Source organism: Pleurodeles waltl, chromosome 1_2 (assembly GCF_031143425.1).
Source record: "Pleurodeles waltl isolate 20211129_DDA chromosome 1_2, aPleWal1.hap1.20221129, whole genome shotgun sequence".
NCBI lineage: Eukaryota > Metazoa > Chordata > Amphibia > Caudata > Salamandridae > Pleurodeles > Pleurodeles waltl.
The window spans coordinates 469,558,026-469,584,187 of NC_090437.1; the positions used below are offsets into that span (position 1 = coordinate 469,558,026).

At 43.3% G+C, this 26,162-nt stretch overlaps 1 protein-coding gene across 1 annotated transcript in view; it reads left to right on the forward strand.

The window, feature by feature from the left end:
* Window positions 1–8,137: 8,137 nt before the first annotated feature.
* MUSK (muscle associated receptor tyrosine kinase) overlaps window positions 8,138–26,162 on the forward strand; it is a 595,710-nt gene continuing 577,685 nt past the window's right edge. The window contains exon 1 of the mRNA XM_069240929.1: window positions 8,138–8,511. Coding sequence (XP_069097030.1) covers window positions 8,433–8,511 — 79 coding nt within the window. The 5' untranslated portion in view covers window positions 8,138–8,432. The remainder of the gene's footprint in view (window positions 8,512–26,162) is intronic.

Sequence of the window (26,162 nt, forward strand, 5' to 3'; positions counted from 1 at the left end):
CAGGTCCTCCCACCATTTGCAACAGTGGGTGCTCCGTCTGCTGTAGACCCCCAGGGTCCGCACGTCCTTGGTGATGGCACGCCATATACCCTTTTGATGGGCGCTGACCTGCAGAGGAAATACACACAGGGAAAGGTCTTAGTCAGACCGTGCTGCCTGTTACACTCATGGCCCACCATGCCCCTTACCATCCCCATTAGCACAGACATGCCCCAGCATACATGCTGCACGCAGCCCAGGGCCTATCCACCAACCCCTCCCCCCCCCCCCCCACACACACACACACACACACACACACACAAGGTCTTCACACACAGCACTCACAGTGAACTCACCTTTTGGTCTGGAGGCCCATAAGGCAGTTAGGATTGGGGTAGGACCCCATCCACCAGTCTCTCAAACTCCGCTGAGGTGAAGGCAGGGGCCCTTTCCCCAATCACACGATCCATGGTAGGTTCCAGACACAGGTGCCATCAGCACTTGAAGTGTAGGTCCTCTTCTGTTGAAGGTCAGATAGCAAGTGAGTGAACAGATACAAAATGGCGGTGACGTCCGTGGCGGTGCATACCGTTATCGCCGGCGTACATTACCATTGGCCACTGTTCCCCATAGAGCCCAGAGATAACCAATGCGGAGTTGCACGACGGTTCCCGACCGCCTCTAGCAACAGCGCACAACGTCAGCAGAATTACCTCACTTCCACCTGTCCCTCCATACAGACAGGCAGATACCATTTCAGGGGAGGGGGGCAGGCCAGGGATCCTAACTGCGTCACAGTTCACAATTTTACATTCAGGACATATGCCACCAAAATATTGTAACAATCACAATATGCATTGAACTGTAGTGGTTAAAATGCACAGATAATGACCAGTGGCTCACTCTTTTGCCCCATAGCAACCACTGCAGATGAATAGGAGATGGAGACATCCCCCTGGGTACCGACCCTTTGTGGACTTGGCAACAATGGAGGACAAGCACATTATCCTCACCTATAGACTTCACAGGGCCACAATCACAGAGCTGAATGCCCAATTGTAGCCTGACCTGATATCTGCTATCTTTCACCCCACTGGAATCCCCCCTCTTTTGCAAGTCCTGTCTGCTCCATTTCGTGGCAACAGATTCTTTCCAAGTGACAGTGGGCTTGGCAGCAGGAATGTCACAGCCAATGTTCTCAATAGTGCTGACCAGAGTGTTGTGCATGTGCAGCTACATTGTTTTCCCCCAGGTGGAGGATTTGGCCACAGTGATGGCTGACTTCTATGCAGTAGGACATATCCCCAACATCATTGGTGCGATTGATGGGACACATATTGCATTTGTCCCCCCCCCTGGAAATTGAAAAAGTTATCACTCGATGAATGTGCAGATGGTGTGTTTGGCAGACCAGTACATCTCCCATGTCGCTGCTCAGTATCCTGGGTCGGTGCATGATGCTTTTATCCTGAAGAATAGCAGCATCCCAAATGTGATGGCCCAACTACAGAGGCACAGGGTGTGGCTATTAGGTGACCCTGATTCCCACCCAGGGAATGTTGGTGTATGGGTATGGTGTGGGACATAAGGGATAGTGTATGGCTAACTGTTGTCCCTCGATATTTGCAGGTGACTCTGGTTACCCCAACCTCTCATGGCTACTGACCCCTGTGAGGAATCCCAGGACAAGGGCTGAGAAACGTTACAATGAGGCACATGGGCGAACAAGAATGATAATTGAACGTACCTTCGGCCTCCTGAAGGCCAAGTTTTGGTGCGTCCATCTAACAGGTGGATGGATCCCTGTGCTACTCACCCAAGAAGGTCTGCCAGATAATCAGGGCATGCTGCATGTTGCACAACCTTGCCTTGAGACGCCATGTGCCTTTTCTGCAGGAGGAGGAAGCTGGAGATGGCCGTGTGGCAGCAGTGGACCCTGTGGACAGTGAAGATGAGGAGGCAGAGGATGAGGACAACTGAAGCTCAGTCATTCATCAAAACTTCCAATGACACACACGTAAGACAGTGTTATTTCACATTTCATTGACAGTTTGCTGTGTGACATTGTCACTGGCAGGCTGTGAGTTCCTACTTCTATGCCCACTCACTGTACCCATTGGCATCTCTTTTTGCAAACATTGGTGCCCCACTATTGCTCCTGGTGTGTTCACTGCAGCCAACTGCAGGTCTTCCCTATGTATACATTACTGTACCATAGAATTGCAATATTTAGAGTTTGTTAAATGAATACACACTTAAATTATTTGACATACTCCATAATTGTATTTTTTGAAGTGTGTTTATTGTAGTGCTCTGACGAAAAGGGGGAAGTGCTATGGGCTGAGGTGATGATGGAGAAAGGTCCAGGTTAGAGTCTAGTATATTTGTTACACAGGTTCATTGTCCAAGGGGGCATAAGAAGGGGAGCAATGGCAGTTCAAGGTGGACAGGGTGACTGAGTGGGACACAAGGGTGACAATCAGGAAAGTCTCATTGCCTGGCGGGCGCCTTGGGAATAGTCTCTGGCTTCTGCCTGGATCACATGGAACATTTGCGAGGTGGTTCTCCTGCAGGGGGAGGGGTACTGGTGGCCTGCTGGTCCTATGGCGGGGCCTCCTGTCCACTAGTGGCAGCGGAGGTGGAGGGCTGTTCAGTGTTCTTGCTAGTGTCAGAGGCCTGCTAGTATGCCACTGCCTCCCTCATACTGTGGGCCATGTCTGCCAGCACCCCTGCAATGGAGACCAGGGTGGTGTTAATGGATTTCAAGTCCTCCATGATCCCCAGGTACTGTACCTCCTGCAGCCGCATGTTCTCCTGTATCGTGTCCAGGATCTGGCCCAGCTTATCCTGGGAATGTTGGTATGCTCCCAGGAGCACGGTGAGTGCCTCCTGGAGAGTCGGATCCCTGCGCCTGTCCTCCCCCTGGCACACAGCAGTCCTCCCAGCTTCCCTGTTGTCCTGTGCCTCAGTCCCCTGAACCGTGTGCCCAATGCCACTGACCCCAGGTCCCTGATCATTCTGTGTTTGTGGGGTCGCCTGGGGTCCCTGTAGTGGTGGACTCACTGCTGATTGGCGTGTCCTGGGGACAGAGGTATGGGCCCAATGGGTGAGTGCTGTGGTGGTGTTTCCGAGGGGGAGGCTCTGTGGTGGTATGAGACTGTGCCTGGGAAACCGACAGTTTCAGAGGTCACTGATGGGCCAGGTTGGGTATCCAGATCAGGCGACCAGAGTTGCTGTCATCACTGTGGGCCTCTTCTGTGGGGGGACTGGATATTGCTGGCACCTCTTTGCCGGTGACATTGGCTGGGATACGTTTGGGGATGTAAATGCACTGTTATTGTTTCTGTGTGTGACATATTGTGCATGGGTGGCTTGCCCTCTATGGTTGTTATTGACCTGGCAGCTTTGCCTCGTGTGAGTTGTTGTTTGGTGGGCCAGCTGAATGTCTCTAGTGTGCATGCCATAGTCATAGGTGTCCATGGATTGGTATGGCATGCAGTGCTTGGCATTGGGATGAGTGGGTCGTGATGGTGGGGTGTGTGGGGAGTGGTGGAGTGATGGGAGTGATGGGAGTGAGGTTAAGGGTGGGAGTATGTGATGGCATGCAGGTAGGGGGTGATAGCAGTTAAGAGTTGACTTACCAGAGTCCATTCCTCCTCCTACTCCTGCCAGGCCCTCATGATGCATGATTGCCAAGACGTGCTCCTACCATGTTGTTAGTTGTGGGGGAGGAGGGGGGGGGGGTCCACCACTAGTCCTCTGTACTGTGAGCTGGTGTCTTGCTGCAATGGAACATACCTTGCCCCATAGGTAGTTCCACCTCTTCATGATGTCATCCCTAGTTCTGGAGTGCTGTCCCACGGCGTTGACCCGGTCCACGATTCTCCGCCATATCTCCATCTTCCTAGCAATGGATATCTGCTGACCCTGTGATCAAAATAGCTGTGATTCAACCTGGATAATTTTCTCCACCATGACCCTTAGCTCCTCCTCCGAGAATCTGGGGTGTCGTTGTGGTGCCATGGGTGTAGTGTGAGTGGTGTGGGTGAGGGTGTGTAGGGTAATGTGTTGGTGTGTGATGTAAGATGCGCGGGTGGTGTATAGGTGATGGTGGTATGTGGCTCTGGTTGTGTGGGCGGTCTTGCTGTCTCTCTGCTGGCAATTATTGGTATTCATAAAGGGTTGTGGGTAATGTGGGTGTGTGTTTTATAGTGGTGTGGGTGTGTACGGATGTCAGGTGTGTGTTATTTAAATTGACCAATGTGATGTTTTGTATATATGTGTGTGTATTTTGAGCGGGCGGTATGTACCACCATTGAATGTCCGCCGTGGTGATTCGTGGGTCATAATTTTGTGGGGTATTTCTGTTGGCGTAACGGTGTGGGTTTTGATACCGCCAGTTTATCACTAACCTTTGGGCTGGCAGACTTGTGTATGTGTGGCTGTATAGTGACGGATTGGTATGTGTGTGTCATAATATGGTTAGCGGATGTTCGCTGCTGCGGCGGTATGTTGGTGGCAGTCAGCATGGCGGTGAGTGAGATTTACTGCCAAAGTCATAAAGAGAGCCAATATGTCCTACCTTAACCATACACTGCACCCTGCCCTTGGGACTACCTAGTGCCTACCTTAGGGGTGCCTTACATGTAAGAAAAGGGAAGGTTTAGGCCTGGCAAGTGGATACACTTGCCAAGTCGAATTTACAGTTTAAAACTGCACACATGTTACTGCAGTGGCCGGTCTGAGACATGATTACAGGGCTACTTAGGTGAGTGGCACAACCAGTGCTGCATGGCCACTAGTAGCATTTGGTTTAAAGGCCCTGGGCACCTGTAGTGCACTTTACTAGGGACTTACTACTAAATCAAATATGCCAATCATGGAGAACCCAATCAACAATGCAATTTACACAGAGAGCATATGCACTTTAGCACTGGCTAGCAGTGGTCAAGTGCTCAGAGTTCTAAAGCCAACAGAAACATGTCAGAAAAAATGCGAGGACATAGGCAAAAAGATTGGTGATGACCCTGCAAAAAGGGCAAATTCCAATAGGTGTATACATGCATGCGTATAGATGTATGCATGTATATGCATATATATATATATATATATACATCGTGTATGTATATATTAAAAACAATTCATTCCCTGGTTTCTAGTGGTCTCTTTGTACCCCGAACCTCCCTCACCAGGAGTGCTGATTTGGCAGTATTCATGGCTCCACTCATGTCCTGACCAATGGCCCTATCCCTCGACTTGCCTGCTCACACCAGCCCGCTAGCTATCCATTCACAACCCTATCTTAACAGTTTCAGTATTGCCGACATTTACCTAGGCCACACTGAGTTAATGGGCTGCCATTCTTTTTCTTTAAACCTGACAAGTGCAACTGGTTTCTGATTGGTCTTTCTTTTAAACCGCGTGAAAAACGGCTTCACCATCATCAGTTTAATGTGACATTCCAGACACCTTATCCAGCTGCCACCAAGCAGATGTTTCTCCTACACCAATCACTATATAAGTGCATTAATCTTGTAAATAAGAGTATCCCTGACCTTGCCTGTCTACCTTTTTTTACTATCAGTATTTTCATTCTCCCAAATTCACATTTTATCCAGACCAACTAAACTTGACATGGTTTCTATTCTTTACGTCAGGGGTTTCCAATGTATGTTTGGGAAAGACTTTTGATTCTTTAACTCATGTCCTGGATCCAACTCTTGCAGACATTAGTTCACATTTAATTACTCAAGAGTCCCACAAAATAGGACCCTTAATGTTTAGTTGCTGCATTACGTGCCAATATTAATTTTCTCCTATGCTTCTTTAGTCAGTGATTAATTCTGATTTTAAACATCTATTGGTAAAGAGGTCTCCGCTAACTCTATCAAAGGTCCAACTCAAACCTACTTTGCACCCATTCTGTTAACCTTAGATAACAGTTTTACATGTCAAAAGACACATGCTCTATAAGATAATGTGAGGTCAAATTATGTTCAAACTGACCACACCATGTCTCTCTGGATCCTAAGCACAAAAGACCCCACGGTTTAACCAAGGCAGGCTAATTGTTGCTGTGAACTTAAATGGTGAAAATAAAAATGTTCCTAAGGTAAAGCAAAACGTCAAATACAACTCAGTGAATGTCAGAAAGCTAGTATGACACTAAAAGAACTATTGGGAGACACTACTGACAATACTAAAAATCAAATTTATGCATTTTAAAGAAGTGATTTTTAACTTAACGTCTAATGGTTTCCCTTCAAGTCCTCTTGTAATTGCCTGTATATTTACTTGCAATAATAGCTTGCTTTTAATGCAGCCTTTCATACCATACTTTCGTCTGAAGTGTTAGAAATAGCAAATGTGCTTTATTAAGGATTTAATAATATTCAGTTTACCAACCTCAGAAAGTCATGTCTCCATTGCTAAGACTCTAACGTGACTCTAGGACACTACACGTCAGGAGTGAGGGTTCAGCTAAAAAGGTCACGGTCCTGGCGTACATAACACTTAAAATAGAACTTGAGAGATGGTGGTGAAAACCGATATGTATATGAAATTTCACATTCAGTGACATTTGGGGAATATGTACACATCCCATGAGCAAGCTTGAAAAATGTTATAATAGGGTCAAAATAAAGGTCAGTCAAAACAATTGTCAGGTAGGGTTAAAGGGGCCATCATTGGATAGTGTCAAATTAGTCCTCGCTCCTCCCCGCCCCAAACCCACACCTCCCCCCCCCCCCCCAAAAAAAAATGTTTTCCTACCTTCGAAGGCCCCTATAATGGTCAGTAAAAGTAGTTATTTTTCAGAAATAGACACACATCTGTCAAGATGAGGTGTAGCCTACGCCTAGCCTTAGACGAAAGCTACTGAAAAACATAGGTATCCTACCCCCAAATAACCATTATGAAGCCCTCAACTCCAAACTAAGTTTAACAGTAGATCAAACTTTCTTACTCACAACACCTCACCCACTAATTCCCCACACCTCACCCACCCCCTTCACGAAACAAAAGTGTAGTAAAGATCCACAAAGGACAACAAAGGTGCTTGTTCAAATTGAGAACAAAACACACATGTACTCAATTGTGTTTTTTTACGTTTTTGTGAAATGCAGCTGCTTCATTCGATTAGGATTTTTCAATGTGTACAGTAATTGGAAACCCTTAATTTATGATGTGCCCAAATAAGGATCTGTTCTACCATGGGATTGGTTACTATCCAAGTAAGCCAATCACATCTTGCATTAGATGTCAACTATATAATGTATTTTCTAAATAGTGATCAGAAAATATTATTTTCTGCAAGACAGCGCGATGAACGTGATATAAACATTATGCCTAATTTGTGACACTGTGCACTGAAAAGCTATTTCTGGTTTAAGTTGCTTGGTCACGGCTGAGCCGTTTTAAGACATGGCCCTCCATAAGAGCAGGCAACTAATGTACCTACTGACCTTGGTGGTCCTGAATTGCATTGCTACATAGCGTGAGTAATAAAAGTGATAGCTATTTGCACTCTTGCTAGCTCAGAGATTTAAAGGCTGGTGTGGTTATGACGCTCCTAGGCTTGTGTCTGGGATCAGTCACTTTTAGAAAGGGGCGTAGCTACCACAGGTACAGTCGGCGCCGTGACACTAGGACCTAGCTCTGCGAGTGGCCCCCTGACCTCCAATTGCTGATGTTCTACTACGCAACAGAGGGTTATTGAGGCCCCTCAACCTGCTTGTACAAAGGGTCGTATGGCACACCTGCTATGGAACATTTTATTTTAAGAGTTTCGCCAGGAATGGTGATGGGAACTGTCATTTAGCACAATCAACGTGTAAACTCTCATGATACTGAGCAACCCGTATTAATTCCACGACAAAGTGCTGTTTTCAACAAAGAAGCCAGGCACACAAGCATTTCAGCCAGATTAGACCACGAAAATAACCTCAAAGAAAAGCCTCCTCTGGCAGCTGACAGGTGGCTTGTTTCAGTTCATGACCAGCAGTTACGGTTTGAAAGTGGTAACAAAAAACGGAAGGTGAGAAAGTAACTGAAATGACAGACACACAAGGGGCAGGTGTCTGAAGGGGAAAGTTCTCCTTCCTAAGCACTCAGTGGTGTTAAAATGCGGGCTAGAAGTCAATGGTTGGGCAGTGGCAAGTATTGTTCTCCAAGCCGTCGGGCTCCTCTATTCTAAAAAATATCCTGGTGGGATTTTCTTTCCCTTCTTTCATAAGCCCTGTGTTTTCATACTGACATTGGTGTATGCAGACAGCTGGTCTTGTCTGTCACTGTGGCCAAGGCGGAGAATTCCTGAATATACTTAGACCCCACAGGACCTGCAGCAGCCGCGGTCGGGAACTGGGAGAACCGAGTTGCCTAACCATGATTTTAAAATGAAACCGCGTCGGCGTGTGTCCACCTTGTTCTAGGACAGTCTTTTCGTGGCGTTCACCATGAGAGACTTTGCAAACATTCCAGTCCTCCAAATCCTCGCCCTGGCCCTGCTCTGCTCGACAGAAAAGGTTCCAAAAGGTGAGTGCGTGCTTGCACCTCTCTTGCGTGTGTGCGCGTGCTTCAGGCGTCATATTTTGGTGACAAAGCGATCAGCTCCAGCTCAATCACGCATTTGGAATACAGTAGGTAAATAAATGACTGTATGCACAAAGGTGCAATGTGCCGTTTTCGTGAATACGAACTTACGCTAACTAATAACGGACATATGGCTAGTATGGCAAGACGTTCTTAGCGACGCCGTGCATTCATCATTTTGCACTTGTGCGAGACTGACAATTAGTTTAGTGCCCTTGTAAGAATTTAAAAACCGCATGCAACGTTGTAATTGGCAATGACTTTCTTTGCAACATATTTGCCGGGCTATCTTACACACACTTATACTTGTCTATGGCAGAAGATACATTATATTGTATTTCGGTTTCATTAGACTGTTGGATTTCAGGAAGCACAACATAGGGTGCTTTTACGGACACTCACTGGGATTTCCAATGACAACGGCCCCTCTGTTATGCTGAAGGAAAATATGCACCCTTATGTTTCAGGGACACAATGTTCACTCTGTTCGGGGGCTTCATTTTTTATCTATTTTTCTTCTGAGCTCTTTCTGTTGTTCAAAAACTGGCTTCAGCTGCCAACACTGTGGGCAAAAGTAATATCTGTTTGAGATTATTGCTGCTGTTTACTGACAGCTCCAGGAAAGGCAGACTTGCGGACTGACCATGATTTAGAGAAGTAATAGTTACTTACCACAAATCTAGGCGTGCAGGAGTTGTATTGTCAGTGATAAAGTATCTGGGCATCCACAGCCCAACACCTCCGTGTTTGTGTCTGCTCAGAAGGTTCTGCACAGGACATAGATTTGTGTGACACGTATTTAGCATCTTTTATAAGGACACCGGTATTGTCGTCTCTCTTGGATGTCTTTTGACTTGGGATACACCCAACACATGTCGTCACAGGTCTTGTGTAACTCACAACTATATATGTAAAGTTGTGTAAACTGTTAAGTTGGATCTTCAAAATAAATGTTTTCCCCTTTTTCAAAAGTATAATTGGAATGTGTAAGGGAGTTATATAATGCAGCTCAGGAGGATGAATCAACAGGCTATGAAACGTCTGAATTGTGTGTTTCAAATGCTTGTTTTCATCACCTGATTTTGATCCTTTAGATCACATTTGCATCTGTGGAATTTTGAATGTTAAATACCTAATCAGTATTGTGTGGCAGAAAAATTGTAGAAGGCACAACATAATATCATAACATAATAAAGAGTTAAAAAAAAAAAACCGAACCAAATAATGACGTATACTTTAAGGGGTAACAAAATAATGAACTTATAAGATATAATACCCAATTATACAAGAAACTTACTTATAGCAGAACAAACATTGTCAAAAAAGTGCATTAAAGAAACGTAAAAGAAACAGGAGTGTGCCCTTTGTATGCAGCAATATCAGCATGAATTATTTACATATTGTAAGTTATCGGTGTCAACTCAACAACATCCGATGTTTGTGGGACTAAGTACTTGTTTATTGGTAGGTTCCTGTAGGTGGACATCAGTTTTCGATATACGTTATTTTCTACAAAGCATGAGAGGAATAAAATATTGCTCCAGTCACTTCTCCCGGAAGTGCGTAACTGTTTGGGCACCACATACCTGTCATTGAGTGGCATCCTTCTCGTTACTTAAATTCTGGACAGAACTACCATTTATGTCGGATAGGCATTCTAAAAAAGTTTTCTTTTTAAATACATTTACAGAAAGTTGTGAAACACATTTTGTAATTGAATCTAACTAGATAGCATTCGAAATCCATTGAACAAATAAATAAAGGTTTCTTTTTGAGCTACCCTCACGTGAAAACCTGTTTCTACCAGCCAGTGGGACAAGCTTTTTCACTTAATTGTTTTTGTTTGATCCAGGGGCACATGCAAAGAGAAAATAGTTTATTCTTGGAATATCGTAGAAAGTAGTCAAGTTCCGACCACTATTGGCAAAGTAAACCGCAATGCAGAGCACGTGCTATAATTATAGGTGTGGGAATTTGTGTAACACATATAGTAAAATAGCTGCTTTTTACAACAATTCTCAAATTTGTAAGTGCGAAGGAGGGCAAAGAAAACTAAACCTTGCACGATGGTTTTCAGTAGAACACATATACCCGTTTAAGTTTAACATAAAACAGTTGGTATGAATGAATGCTACATTTTGTACCAATGGACTAGGCTATGACATATGACATTGTTAGGTTTTCGATTGGCAAAACAAGAGGTATGCAAGACTCCTTATTCCAGAATGGAGTTTATCTATAAGAGTACAGCGATGTAGCAGCTATTGTTTACTTTAATTTGTGATTTTTGCCAACAAACACTGTATTTGCAGTTAGTATTTTAAAGATTTGCCTTTTCTATCCTAAGCAGTGGGCATACGTACCACTGGACAGTATAATAAGTCAGCAAACTAAAAGTGGTTCAGCTTCTTTTATACTTCATAGCTCATGAAAGACATGTTCTTTATGGGGCACATAGGCACTCATTATGACTTTGGCGGACGGAAAAGCCGGTCCGGCTAAGTCCAAACAGGTAGGTTGCCCCCAGTGTGGCAGCCACCCCACAGTGCCCATTAATATTTTCACGCTGGGTCAGCGGGAGGAAACTCAATTTGCGTCAGGGCTGGCCTGGGGGGGTGGGGGGGGCACAATGACCTTGCAGGGGGGGCTATAGAGTTCCTGCACTACCCTGCACATGCCAAGTGCATGAAACCGATGGGAGAGAAGGGGGTCGTAATCCTCAGGGCAGCATTGCCCTGGTGAATTATGATCAGCAGCACTGCCATACCGACGTGAAGTCGTAATCTGGCAGTGCTGGCGGGCCAACCGCAGAGCTGCTGCCGCGGTTGTAATAAGACCATAATATGACCACTGCAATATCGTAATGAGGCCCATAGCTTGCAAGGAAGTGAAAGGATGGGCTATAAGCTCACTCAGAAGAAATGAGAAATACAGTTAGTATGTTTACCTTTTTCACCTACTTGGCACAATGACTAAAAACATGTAATCCCTTCAAAAGATGAAATAAAAATAAGTTAAATTGTAATCAAAATAATCACCAAGTTCGATAAAGCTTAGTAAACTGAAGTCCATGTAAGGTTCTCATTGGCTCTTTATTTTTGATTCATTTAGTAAAAAAGTGCATTCAGAGAGTTGCAGTTTTCATCTCCTTCAATTGCTGAAAATGATTTGTGAAGGGAATGGACAGGGTTATATATCTAGATTTTGGCAAAAGAATAGTAATCTAGCAGCCCTTTGTGTGACCTATGTTAGTACTAGAGAGGTGAAGTTACTGAATTGTACTCCTGTGTGTTTGTGTGTGTGTGTATATATATATATATATATATATATGTGTACGTATAGATGTATATATGTGTACGTATAGATGTATATATGTGTATGTATAGATGTATATATGTGTATGTATATATGTATATAATGTGTATGTATATATGTATATATAGTGTATGTATATATATGTGTATATATATATATATATATATATATATATATATATATATGTGTGTAAACCTAGTGTTGGTCGCCACTAGGTAGTTATAGATAGGGCCATGTTTCCATAGAAAGCTTTTTTTGACTTGCCTATATCTTTGGCACAGTTTGAAGAATTTTCATGAAATTTTCCAAACAAAGTCACATTGATTCTTGTTGCACACAGAAAGTTTCAGGGTGATCCGTGAAGTGGGGTAGAGAAAAAAGTGGGTCAAAAAGTTTCTTTTCCTATGTTAATTTCCATAGGCTCTTTAGACACGTCTACAGCCGATCCACTGGACGGAGTTACACCAAATGTGGCAGAGAGCTAATTTTCGGCACGCAGATTGATCATTTTCCTATTTGGTGTAAAACCATTCTATAGTTTTTGAGAAATTTAGGGAAATTCACATATGATTATCTCTGGCCGAGAAGTATTTCTGAAAAAAGACAAGCTTGTGCAGGGAAACTTACAGCTCTGATTGTCTGGCAACACTTCAACCAGGATGTGTTGGCAGCCATCTTGGGATTCTGCTTCAGCCGAGTCCCAAAAAAAACACAAAGAAAAGGGTCCAGGGTACAGAAACCCTAACCCCTTAGCTCTGATGGTGGGGTCCCAAAGGGACCCCCAAGTGAAAAAAACATCATTTTTTTTTCTGCCACAGAATCACAATATTCACTGAAAAAAAAATAAGAAAGACTACTGCAGCCTCCCAGGCTTGTTTTTTGATAAGCCCCCAAGTGGGCCAGGTCCTGAGGGCATTGATCATTTTTAATGTGTGGGAACCTCACAGCCCTAGAGACAACCGCTTCTCTGGGGTGATTTCTTTCATTTATGTGGGGGGGGGGTGGGCCCCCAGGGACCACCACTAATGTGTGAATTGTGTGGGGGTGGCCCATTGGCATCACCATGCCCCGGGGACCACCACCACCTCGATAGGACATATATTGTATTCTGTGCTGGGGGGCTGCGCAGCCCTCCTGCTGCCCTGAGGGCTATATGTAAATTGTCTACAGGGGGCCGTTTGGGCGCCCTACAGCCCTGGGGACCACCATCTCCCCGGGCTGTATTTATATTGTGTGCGGGGCCGCATGGCCCTCCCTGTAGCCCCGGAGGTCATCACCTCTCCAGGGCTTTGTTCATGTTGGAGGGGAGCTGCGCTGCCCCCCCTCATGGAACCACTGATGGCCGGGTGGACCTCCACCCCCCAAGGCTGACTCCTGCTATCTCCTGGGTGCCCACCACTAGCTAAGCCACAGCAATCACTCCTGTTTTCGACAGCGGGACCAGTCAAGCAGGTCCCACTGTCAAAAAGCAGAGCTTTCATCTCTCTTCCCTGCCCACAGAAATGCGTACAGAGAACTTCAGCAACCACAGAGCTGCTACTTAAAGCAGCTCCATGGTTGCTGAGGCAATGGGACCGTGGGGTAGGCCATGAGGCTTCTCCCATGGTCCCAGATAGCCCATAAAGGGTTAAAAAAAAAAATATATATATATATATATATATATATATATATATATATATTTAAAAACACAAAAAAAGCTCTATGTGAAGGTCCTAAACATTGAGGGTTAGAGTCCAGCTGCAGACTCGTTTCCCTCTTTTTTTTTTTTTTTTTTTTTTCTTTTTTTTTTTTTTACTTGTGGCTCATACTGAAAGGTGATCCTACTGTTTTTAATTGACAAATACTTTTTCCTTTCTATTTGTGCAGAAATATCTCATTCTAAGTACATCATCCATCAAAGCCTAAAAAGGTATCTCTCTCCCTCACTTTCAATCTTTCTCCTACTCACAAACTCACTCACACACCCACTCACTGTCCTTCTGACACCCTCATGCTCCCACTCAGACCCGCGCACACAGTGACACACCCACTAAAAGACTGTACACATGCTCGCCCCCAGACAGACACACTCAGCCATTCTCACACCTATTCTGTCACCCACAGAGGCAGCAGCCAACATCCGCTGCGCACGGTCAAAGTGCTGTGCACAGCATATGGTTCGGAGGGTTGGCCTCAGGGATTGGCTGCAGACCAGCACTTGCGGGCAAACCCTGCTGCACATGGGCAAAGACCGTGCACGGTGAAAGGTTGGTTGCTCATACGGGCTGGCCTCAGGGCCTTGGGATTAACAAATAGTAATGAAAATTACTATATGTTAAACCATAGAAATTCACTGAAAAAAAAAATCAAGGGTTACAAGGACATTATAATTGGGGAAATAGAATTATAAAAACATAGAAATTCACTTAAAAAAAAAGGTTACAGGGTCGTTGTAGTTAGGCTCACATTTTAAATGTACAAAACCATAGAAGTTCACCAGTTATAGTTAGTTACCTCAAATAACTGTAACTCGTGCCCTACGGTAACTATAACTCACACCCTTGCCATGCACTGCTAATTACGCCCCAAATTATGGCACTCCTGGCATCTTTGATAACATCTTTGATAACATCTTTGATAACATCTTTGATAACATCTTTGATAACATCTTTGATAACATCAATGTAATATCTGCAGTACAATTTGTGATGGAAAAACTGCATGGCGGGGGCATGAGTTATAGTTAACTTTGGGGCACAAGTATTTGTTTCATTTGTTTTTTTCATTGTGTCCACTGACTGGGAGAAAGTCTTATTGTCTAAATGTTTTATATTTGTTTGAAAATCTCCGGTTGACATTTGCATGAAGGATGTTGAATAGCCTTTTTAGACGGTGCTTGTGTTTTTGATAATGACATATTATTCTTGTGTTCTGATTTGCTAAATTATTGACACCACAGTTATTTTGCATCCCTTTTAATTTACTATGCAAGATTTGTGTATTAGAACCCCTTGATTTTAGTGGAGAACCAGATACTTTCCTCAGCCTTCCTATACTGTTTGAGATACTGCCTGAATTTCTTATCCTTTTGCTGCCCATTGAGATTTGTATAACTGTGCAAATGAGAACCTTCATGCAATTAACTCTGTCTCTTACTTTGAGTTTTTGTTATCAAACCCCTTAACTTTTTATTGACTAGAACTCAATTGAGTGGTTCCCATTATTTAGTGGACTGAATTTACTCTGCTAATTGATGTTTGATGAGGTGCTTTAACACGGGTACACTTTGCCTCGTGAAATTGAGGTTTAACACAGTCTCTGATCCAGTAAATTGTGGGAGAACTGGTTGGGGTGAATTGTGAGCTGTCTATATTTTGCGGTATTGTTTTGCTTCCACGTCACACAGCAGCAATAGGATGCTGTTGATGGGATAGGTGCCATTCCTGTGATGTCACTTGTGTCAAATGGTTACTGATTCCACCATTACTCCTTCATTTTGGTTAATTGGTGCCCATGAAACCTGGGGGAAGGAAACCAAATAACTGCAAATACTACAGCTGAGGGTAGTGACACCAGGATTGTAAACATCAATAATTTTCTTAATTTTATTGTTTTAAATCTATTGAGAGGCTGGCATTTTAATGCAACTACGGTGTATGCCTTTGAGGAGGAAAAACAGATGTTTTAGTTGTCCACAGATACTTTTTCTATTTGAGAGGCTAATACTCCTGGGATGTGGAAAGAGAGAGAAAAGACCACCTTATTCAGTATTTAGCAATCCAGGCTCATGCTGACCACCAGATTTCAATCAAGAGTATACACACAACATGGGCACTGCTATCTTGGATGCCAGTTGGGTCTCAAGATAGAGGTAAAGACATAGATACTGGAAGTGTGTCCTAAGCCACAAAGGCACTGTCCTAGCATTTCTCTACTCTGTTACCTTCTTCCTTTTTTCTCCAATGAGTCTTTGTTAATGAGTGTAAGAAATTGATTAATGGGTGAGGGTGGTGAAACCCTACTTACGAATCAACCACAATCCTTGTCAGGGTGAAGTGACAAGCAAACCCAAAATTAACCTTTGATCAACCTTTTGGAAGCTTGGCATTGAGCAGTCACGCTTAACTCAGTCAACGTGTAAAGTATTTGTGCAACACTTCAAACTAATAAAACGACAACAAACAGCAATAGTTACTCATACCAGAGTAGAAAAATAGGGTAGGTTTTAATAAATAAAACACCAAAACTACAAAAATCCAACTAGTAGAACCAGAGATTTGCAGGTGTAAAGGTCCAGTTAAAATAGATATCTGGTCGTGCTAGACTGGAAAAAAGTCACACGTTCAGTCCGACCATGATGCAGCAATGGCCAGCTCCAGTGACCCAGTTAGACCTGTTGAACAGAGTACCATAAATCCTGGTTGCGGAGCGGTGCAAGGTCCTGCATCAGGGAACCTTGGTAATGGGTCGGTTCCAAAGAGTTGTGGGGCTGTAATGCAAGGTCCTCCGTTGTCGTTAAGGACTCTGTCCAGCATCTAGTAAGCACGGTTGAGACAACGTCTGTTCCAAACAGCTGTGAGGCTGCATTTCAAGAACCTATTTTGTCATCAAGGCTGGTGTAGATGAGATTTGGCAGAGCAAGGCTCTGCGTCGGTGAATCTTTGCACAGCAGTGGTTCTGAATTAGGCTGCAAGGTCGATGCAGGGGCCTTGCACTGAGAGAATCCTTGCAGTAGAAGCGATACGCTGGTTCTACTCGGAGTTGCACCGTGCTGCAGAGGAGATGTCTCTGTTCTGCTTGATCCACAGATGGGCTGGCTGAACAGCTTTAGGCCTACCTTCAAGGGTCTAGGACTGGGGTGGCACCACTTGGCAGGGTAGAACTCACAGTTGCAGTGTCCAGAAGCTGGTTACAAGGGACAAGCCCTTGGAGGAACTCTGGTGGCCAGAGATTCAGGTTGCAGGTCCAGTTCTTCTCACTCAGGCAAGAGGGCAGCAGCTCAGTACCGCAGGCAGTAGTCCTTCAGAGCAGCAGTCCTCTCAGCATCACAGCAGTCCTTTTATGTGGCAATCTCCACTGGTCCAGATGTGTACTGAAGAGTTGGTGTCTGAGGTCCAATATGTATCCCTAGTTCTGCCTTTGAAGTAGGAGAAGTTTGTAGGGGTTACACTTTGAAGTGTACAGGTGCCCTGTCTTCCTGGACCTGGCACCTGACTAACTACAGGGGGCATACACCCCTTTGTGTGGCGGCAGGACACAGCCTTTTTCAGTAAAAGTACGGCTGTACTGGTTCCTCCCTCCTTCGTGCCAGTGATGGCCCATTCTGGCACCCCTACTCTCTCTATAGTCTGTGGCGAATAGAAGGAATTAAACAAAGCCCAACTATCAACTGCACCCAGTTGTGTAGTCCAGATCCAGACTGCAGGCACCAAATGGTTAAGACGGGAAAATGGTAACTTTCTAAAAGTGGCAGTTCTAAAATTATCTTAAAATCCACCTCCATCATAAGAGGATCTTTCATTACAATTCTAAAGACACCAAACAAACTGGTTACTTGTTCCCATTTTGGAAGTTCAGCTAATTACATTCAATAAGGTAACTCTGATGTTATTCTAGAGGAGCGGTAGGCCACGCAGTAGTGAAAAACAAATTTACACTACCAGGGCATTTAAAAGTAAATGTCCAACTTTTTAAATACACTGTACCCTGCCCTCTGGGCTGTCCAGGGCCACCTCTAGGAGTGACATATGTATTACAAAGAATTTGGACCTGGCAGAAGGTTTATTTTGCCAGGTAGATATGGCAGTTTAAACTGCACACACAGGCTGCAATGGCAGGCCTGAGACATGGTTGGAGGCCTACTTAAGTGGTGGCACAATAAGTGCTGGAGGTCCATTTGTAGCATTTAATTTACAGGCCTGGGTGCCTGTAGTACCCTTTTACTAGGGACTTATAAGCTAATGAAGTATGCCCATGGGGATAAGCCAATGTTGCTGTGTTTTAAGAAGAGAGCACAGGAAGAATGGAGTAGGAGGGCAAAACGTTTGGGGGAAGACCTGTCTAGGGCTGACAGTTCTAACAATGAGATATAGCAAATTACATTTGGAGTGCTAAACATTTGAAATAAGGAACATAAAGTGTTGTGGAGGAGAAAAAGGGCTGTGGTTGTTGGTGAGAAGGGAAGTGAATAGACCAGGATGGAGGAGACCGGATAAAGAGAATAAAATAATGTAGAAAGATGTATCTACTTGTTGATCAGAAAATTAGCTTCTTCCAGGTTTTTCAAGTAAATTTCAGGTGTACATTTGCATGTCGGACCTACATCTGTGTGGGAGTTTATCAGAGAATATATAACACAGAAATGAAGCTGGGTAATTGCAGCAGCCATACAAATAACAAAGGTCAATTGCTCATATTTGGGTAAATTAACATTGGGCCATCACCCCACATAGATTTTTGTTTAGTTATCTAGCTAAACAGATTAATTTATCTCACATTAGATACTATTTCGTTTTCGACCCTAGAACAGAAGTGTGTCGAAGAGAAAATAATGCTAATGTTCAACCTCATCTAAACTAAGGAGAGGGCCCCTAGCCAGTCAAAAGTCGGATATTTTGTCATTCACTCTAAATGTGTAGTTTGTTTTACACTATCTTGGGAATTTCAGTGAGCCATTTGCCCTTTGTCAGTATGGTTTGCCTCCATGCCAGAGAATACATAATGTAGCAGCCACCAATGTGGTTCTAGCCATCTGTGAGATTGAGGTTAAGCACATGATGTCCATGACATAATAAAATTATACAAAGTAGAAGGTTGGAGTACTGTGGTAGGTGTATTTCTGAGACCTCTAACCATAATTTTCTCTTGTACTGTATTATTTTATCTCGTGCATAGCTACCCAAAAAGAGTTTCCTAGCACTGAGCCCCTAATTGTAAATCAAGTAAAACTATCACTGCACACAGATTCAGAACAGCCATGTCTTTAATGACTTACGAAACAAGAGATAACAACAAGATCTCATAGAAGATGGTAACTAGTCTAGCATGTCAGCCTTTATAAATGTGGGGACTGGTAGCAACAATGGAGTACCTCAAAGAATAAGAAATTTGGGCTTGGTGAAGTGTTAACTCTGTCACAACTATAACAGATATCTCATCCGCCAAAATCTAAATCCCATAGGATTTAATGGGATTTAAATTTTGGCGTATGGGATATCCATCACCGTTGTGATGGAGTAACCCTAACCCATCTGCCAAACTCTAAATCAGGCCCTTTATTTTTGTTTACCTGTAATACATTAAGTGCTAAAACACAAAAAGGTACACTGTTCCGTATATGAAATTCCTCATACTTATTCAGAGAGGGCAAACCAGTCACCCAAAGTAATTGCTTCTAGGAGCAGGTGCCATCACCCACCATTAGGTGGCATGCTTCCTCATCAGGCGTTGCTCCTCATGGGGCCAGCGCTGCAATGCCTGAAAGGCCCTGCAAGAGGGCTCTTTACATTTTTGTGTTTTGTATTAGATTTTGGGAGACTGTATACTGGTCCATGGAAATATCTCCTAGTCCCTCTGTCTTGATTTGACAGTACATTTTGTGCTTCCATCACCTCTGACCAGTGAGTAATCTTTGTTGAATGGTCTGCCGGCGTAGTCTAAGGGTAGATTGTATTGGTGTAGAGGTTAGTGTTTGGACTAGAACACCATAGACCAATGATATGAACCCATTCCACTCTCTGAATATTTGTAAGCATTTTAAAAGCTGAGAGACATTGTGTCAGGAGCGTTGGTCTGAGGCAAATTCACAACTGTTTGTACTGCCAGTATTGGTGTTGGACAAAGCCAAGTTCATTATGGATATCCTGGCAAAGTCGAGACTTCTAACACCTTTCTATTCCTATTCCTCATCCAGTCATTTGTAAAACTGTATAACACAGAGGGCATCAAAGTGTACATATGGGTCAACTTTGAGGAGTTTGTGACATTGCTTCAATATGTTAAGCATGTTAAAGATCTAGAGTTTGCATCCTGCAACATCACCCAGGCATAGGGTTTGTAGACCCATAATATCCCATTTGTGCAGTGGAGGAGGGTACTTTCAATAGTGACCCAAGTAAGCTTTTATGTGTCTGTTGGGGGAAAAAGTAAGCTATTCTTGTATACTAGTATAGTGTTGTATTGGGAAGATGTAGTCAACAAAAAGGGAACCTTGATTTAAATCTGGGGAAAGCTGTACCTCATTAATTTTTTATGTTGTTCTGATTAGTCCATCTTCTTTTGGTGGAAGAAGGAGCATTCCGATAACATAATGATAGCTTGGTGTGATGGTCATTTTAAATATCTGCACTTGTGCCCATAAATATAGGCCCAACAGCTAAAGTAATTGTTTAACTGAAATATTAGGAGGAAAAGATTATCTTCTGCTGTTTCAGCTTATCCTTTTTTTACCCCAATGATTGGGTATTGAGACCCTTGTAAATCCATCTAGGCTTTCCCTGTATACTGTCTCTGTTCAAGCTTCTGTGCTTCTGGTCCAGCAAAGTGATTCATGCTTGTCCCAGTACATTTTGTACCCAGAGAAACAAGGCAAAGGGCTAATGAGGGGCACAATCACTGGGATCGAAATTGAGGGATTTGTGATCAAAACTTTGTCATCCGTATAAATAATCATCTTGGTGTCCACTTGGCGGGGGTGGGAGGTGGGGGGAGAGGAGAGGTTTGATGCTAGAGATGTCTGGTGAGATTTGAATTGCCACAGATGGGGACGGGTGGTCTAGTGCTAGCTCACAATTAATCTGTGCTGTAGGAGTCTCAAATAACCATTTCAATGTTATGATAAAGTCTGAAATCAAGCAAGCCCTCTGGAGTGTGCAGAAAGAATATCCTCATTATATCATCCCAAGATCTTTCTCCAGATCCAGTGAGATGGCTAGGGTTTCACCCTGTTGGTTCTTAGTAACCCATAGCACGTGCTAAAGTATGCATACAATTCCTGGACTGTTGTCCTGGTATGAACCATACTTGAGACTCAGCATATATAACTTTTCCAGTCGAGTAGGCAGTACATTTGTGAGGACATTTCCATTCACATTTGTAAGAGAATTGGAATGTTAATTTGAGCATTCAAGGGTTTCCTTCTCGGCCTAAGGAAGCAGTGATACTTTTGCCTTATTTGATATGTGGTCTAAAGTGCTGGGGGTTTTGACCTCCTTATAGACCATAAGAAGGGTGTGATTTAACAATGGTTTCTCATTAAATTCTCAAAGGAACCCATCTGCCGTCAGAGAGTAGTAATAAGTCAAGGCAGATAAAACTTCTGTGATGTCTTCCTGAATTATTTACCTTCAAAAATCTGCAGAGAAGGAAGGGAAGGTCCACTGTTGTAGGACATCTTCCATTGCATTAGTGTCTAGTTAGTCTGAATCTTAAATGGAATTTTACTATTCAGCAGTACACTCAGTAATAGCTACTGGATAAGACACTACCTTGCAGTTTGTGTTTCTAATTCCTAGGATCATACTATTCTGTTGCCGCTACTTCAATTCTGCCATGCGTAGGCACCCAGCCTTCTCTCCGTTCTCAAAGTGTCATCGTTTTCATTTTAGTAGAGCACATTCAGGGACTTGTTAGTATACAGTGTTCATGACTATTTTAACCACTTCTAGCCTATGTTGCAGAATGGACTTCTGTTTTATTAAGCTATGTCAAGTTTTGGACATCTTGTTTTACCTTAGAACATTGTTCTGCAAAATTTAATTTGTCCATGACTGAATCTCTCATTAAATGGTCACTCCATGTTCCATTCTCTGCGGCCCACATAGCCTTGTGGAAATGGCAAAAAACCTCACCTCAGAGCTTATTAGCAAGGTATAACATGACAGTGACTTGGCTGTCTGCTCTTACCCATCAGAATTCTTATCAGGCCTCGAGGTAAGACCTTTGCCCAACTGTTTGCAGGTGAAGACTATGGTGAGTCCTTTCTAGAGTTCCCAGACCATTGTTTGTATTATACAATTTTCTTATATTTTACTTTCACATAATCCCCATGTACATGTTGCAGAGGCACTAGACTCTAGGTCCTGATGAAAGCCTCAACACCTTTGAAGGCAACAATAGACTGAAACATGTTGACTCCCTTCGCATATTTGGGTTAAACCTTTTTCTCTTAATTGTTTTCAGTCCTACACGTGGATTTTTCCTGTTCCACCAAGAGGTATTTTGAATCTTTTTTTTTTTCACATTTTCTCCATTATCAGAAGATTTCACATTCTGCACCCATCACTGACACCAAGAATTCTCATAGGAAATACCCTACTGGAGAATTGTTGCCCACACCATACCAATGCTATGGTGTGATGAGGGTACACTATGATGAACTATGCCCCCTCTGGGTGGGTGAGGTTTTTCTTTCTAAGAAAAAAACGAATTCTCCTGCCAACAGAATGGAAAAAGAATTGTCAACAATGTATGTTAAGACTTATCATGGTGGTTCTGTGATCACTTCCAGCTGACCAACTGTATCAGTAATTTTGTTTTTGAGAGTGTTCATTGAATGATGGGAGATCCAAGCACACTGAGGATTTCAGTAGAGAAGTCAGCAGCTGTATTATCAAATGTGGCAGTAGATTGGCTAATAGTTGCCAACTATTTCATGGCCACTTCCATATTAATTTCTGAGGATGTAGTGGAGTCTTCTTTAGCCATGGATTTTGACTCCATAAATGCCTCCGTATATTACAGCTGGCATTCTGCCTGTGACAGTCTTATTCCTTGAGTTGAGATGAAAGATGTCTGAAGTGCATATTTATCAGAAATTATGTCTAACTGTAAGACAATAATGTGCTAATAAGCTAAGTTGATCCCTAATGGTAGCGTCCATGACTAATAGTTTTTTGCTATGGAAGCACCAGCTATCCCTCATATGGATGAGGGCGGGAGTGAGATGGCAGTAAAACATTCACACTTGCCCACTTTGCTGCCAAAAGTAAGGTCACAGTTACTGAGGATTAATAGGTTCTTCTGCTATGGATCTCCATTGTCCATGCACCCCTTAGGGCTTTGTTCCAATATTTGGCCACTACCTCCAATTAAACATCACAGAAACAACCTCAAGGTCAGTGCAACATAGCGTACAAGTTTGTACATAATAGAAACAAATGATTAGCATTGAGTGAGGCCGGCCGTATTATATCTATCAACATCAGTCTTGTTTGACTGTCGGGCACTGGTCTCTGCCTACTGCCCAAGGCAGCTTGCTCCACTTGCATCAGGCCATGTTCTACAGTCCCCATTAAAGGCACCTCTTGTCCATTTCACTTTTCAACCATCTGCGTGGCTTGGGGTCATTGGTCACTTTCAGATCTCTCACCATAGCCAAAAGTAGTGGCAAACTGCAGCAATGGTAGATACAGGAAGATGTAATGGATCAAGGTTACCACAGTTTTAGATAAGTATGAAAGACCTGGCAGTTTGTCAGGAGGTAAGCAACTGTTTAAGGCTCTTAGACCAAGGTGCTCTAAATTACCTTGCTAAATATGTCCTCTCTTATCTCCTTTATGCAAATGGTGTTTCTCTTGTTTAGATATGGACCTGAAATGTTCCTGAACCTCTATGACTTCGTTAAAGGAAAGTGTGCCCATAAGCCACATCTTGAAGTCTCCTGAGACAATCTGTTCTTTGTCTGCTCTCAGTTTTTTGCCTCAAGATAAGATCTATCAGTTTGTCTGCTAACACTATCCTTGATCTTCTGTTTCAGTGGATCTATATGTTCACTACTGTAATTGTGTTAGCAAAGCCTTTGGAAGTTTTAAGAGCTATGTCCAACACTTGCAAGCCGTCCTCATCACCTCCTGCTCTTTGATTTCAATTGCACTAATAGTTGATGCGTACAATTCAAGCTCTCCCTTGCAGTGCCCATGCTTACAAGCTTTGGTTGTCGGAATGAATTAGTTGACAAGGCCTTTCAGAGGGTCTGTAACCTGTGACCAAGTCTCTTGTAAAACCACAAGCTGAAAGGTGCAAAGATAGTGGAGGGTTTCTGGGTCATTTAGTTTACTCCCCAATTCACTGATATTCCAGGAACATATTCTGAGCAACTTGTCTGTCTGGGGACCTATGTGAGTATGTTGTCATCTTACTAGTCTGGTCGTGTTAAGGGTACCCAAAAGCCAACCCCCGTTTGGGGGATGAAGCGGGCTTCACAGAACGCTCTTTAGCATTGTGCGTTAGAGGACCTGGGGATTTGCTCAATGTGCTGTTTTTTTGTTGTTTTTTTTTAAACAGAGTAAACATTTCTAGGTCGACTCCATATTGCCCTATCTTTCTGGCAGCCGCAAAAAATGTGCGGATGACCCGTACTCCATAACAAAGTAACTAAAAGAATCTGCCTCTTTCAATACCTTCTGTGCCCACTCCGCAGACCCCAAAGTGACTTCAGTGGATTAATTACACTGTCCAGGGCCTGGGTCAATAAATTGAAGTGATACACTTGGGGAGGACACGTCAAAGGATATCAATGGAATGTATAAGCTTGAGAAAATTGCTTGTTTAAAATATCAAGTGGGCCCCTAGATGTATAATCTGGAAATAAGTGTGCAGCCTGCTTCATATGTATATCTTGATTCCATCCTGTGCCCAGCACCAGATGTTGTTGATGACTGTTCTAGGTTCCCAGGTAAATTGGCAGCCAAGCTCTCCCCTATTGGATTATGTTCTAGGCCCAAGCTTGTGCAAGCCATTTGTAATTTTGTGGGACCCTTCTCAGCCCAAGGGCCTGTAGCAACAGCTACTTCTTTTTGGGATATCCATTGCTAGGAGATCAATGAAGCTTCTTGGCAGTGTCACTGTATTGTAGCCAGCCCGTTTGAACGTGAGATAAAAGTGGAATTAGAATATAGATTGATTGGTAGCAATAACTCAATCCAAAATTTACAGTGGGGCTGCTTCCAAAGCTACTTCTGCTCCACTGCCCACTTTGTTCTCACTGCTAAGTTCCTGCATTATACCATTTGCTCCTGGCCCCCCTCCTGCATCTACTGCATGTTCTTGAATATGGTTGAGTAAAGGAGACCTGCTTCTTATGTTAAAAATTGGATAGGCCAATAAACTGCTCACTAAAAGTTTTTTTATTTTTTATTGTACCCTCTCCTTTTCTTAGCTCTCTTGCACTTTTATACACTGCCCGTCATCTGATGGTCATTGCTGATGCTTTGTGTGCATATTGTTATTACAGGCATCGCATCGGAGTGTACTCCAGAGTCTACTCCCCTCCAGGCCTTACTTCTGTTATTAGATCCACCCCAAGAGTTTCTGCATTGAGGTTCCACAGCTTCACCATGCATTACCTCCGCTGCTGCGAAGTCAGGCTCTGTTGTCACCATAAGAGTCCTTATTTAATCATCATGTGCATCTCCTATGCCGCTAGGAGTCCTTTACTTAACCATGACCCTAAGGTCATTAAGTAACTGCGACAATGTGTCAGGAAAGGTTACCAATTTGTTCAGAATGTGGGAACAATTGCAAACTTGTCTATCACCATGCATTAATTTGTGCACTCTTACCAAGTTATTTAAGTTTGCAAATTTTTCATCCATTCCTGCTACATACATTGCTTAAGTAGTTAAGAGGCTACTTTGCATATCAATTTTATTTGCTTGTGTTGTAAAATGGGTTATTGGTAAGGGCAGGTAGGTACCTACACTTAGCAATAGGCCACTAACCTCCACTTAGGTCCAGTTAGGTCTCAGTAAATTAAACCCAGCTCAACCCTTGGTAGCTTGGCAACGAGCGCCAAGGCTTAACTTAGGAGACAGAGTGTAAAGCATTCAAATATCACAAAACAGTAATTAAATAAAACACAGGAAACGGTTTAAAAATCCAAAACCAATTTATAAAAATAGATAATATTTTTATCTTTAAAATGACACAAACACGAATAAAATCGGATAAGGGGAACCGGAGATATGAATTTTTAAAGAATTGTTTTTTTTTAGCACCAAGAAACAAAAAGCGCCAATCGGGTCAACTGGTTGCACCTCGACCGGGGCAAAGTCAAAGTTTAAGGCTGACCGCGATGGAGCCCGGTTCGGCTACAGGCCGCGGGAGACCTCAGTCAAAAGTTTTCCTTCGCACTTAGTTGTTTTTCTGAAGATTTTCTTCAGTGGGACGAACCTGCCAGTCCAATCCCTTCTCCGGATACGCGTCGCGGGAATCCTCGGTGGAGATTTTTACCTTTGGACTTAATTGTTTTTTCGAGGTGAAAATCCTTCGACCGGGGTAAACCTGGATCTTGATCCTACATC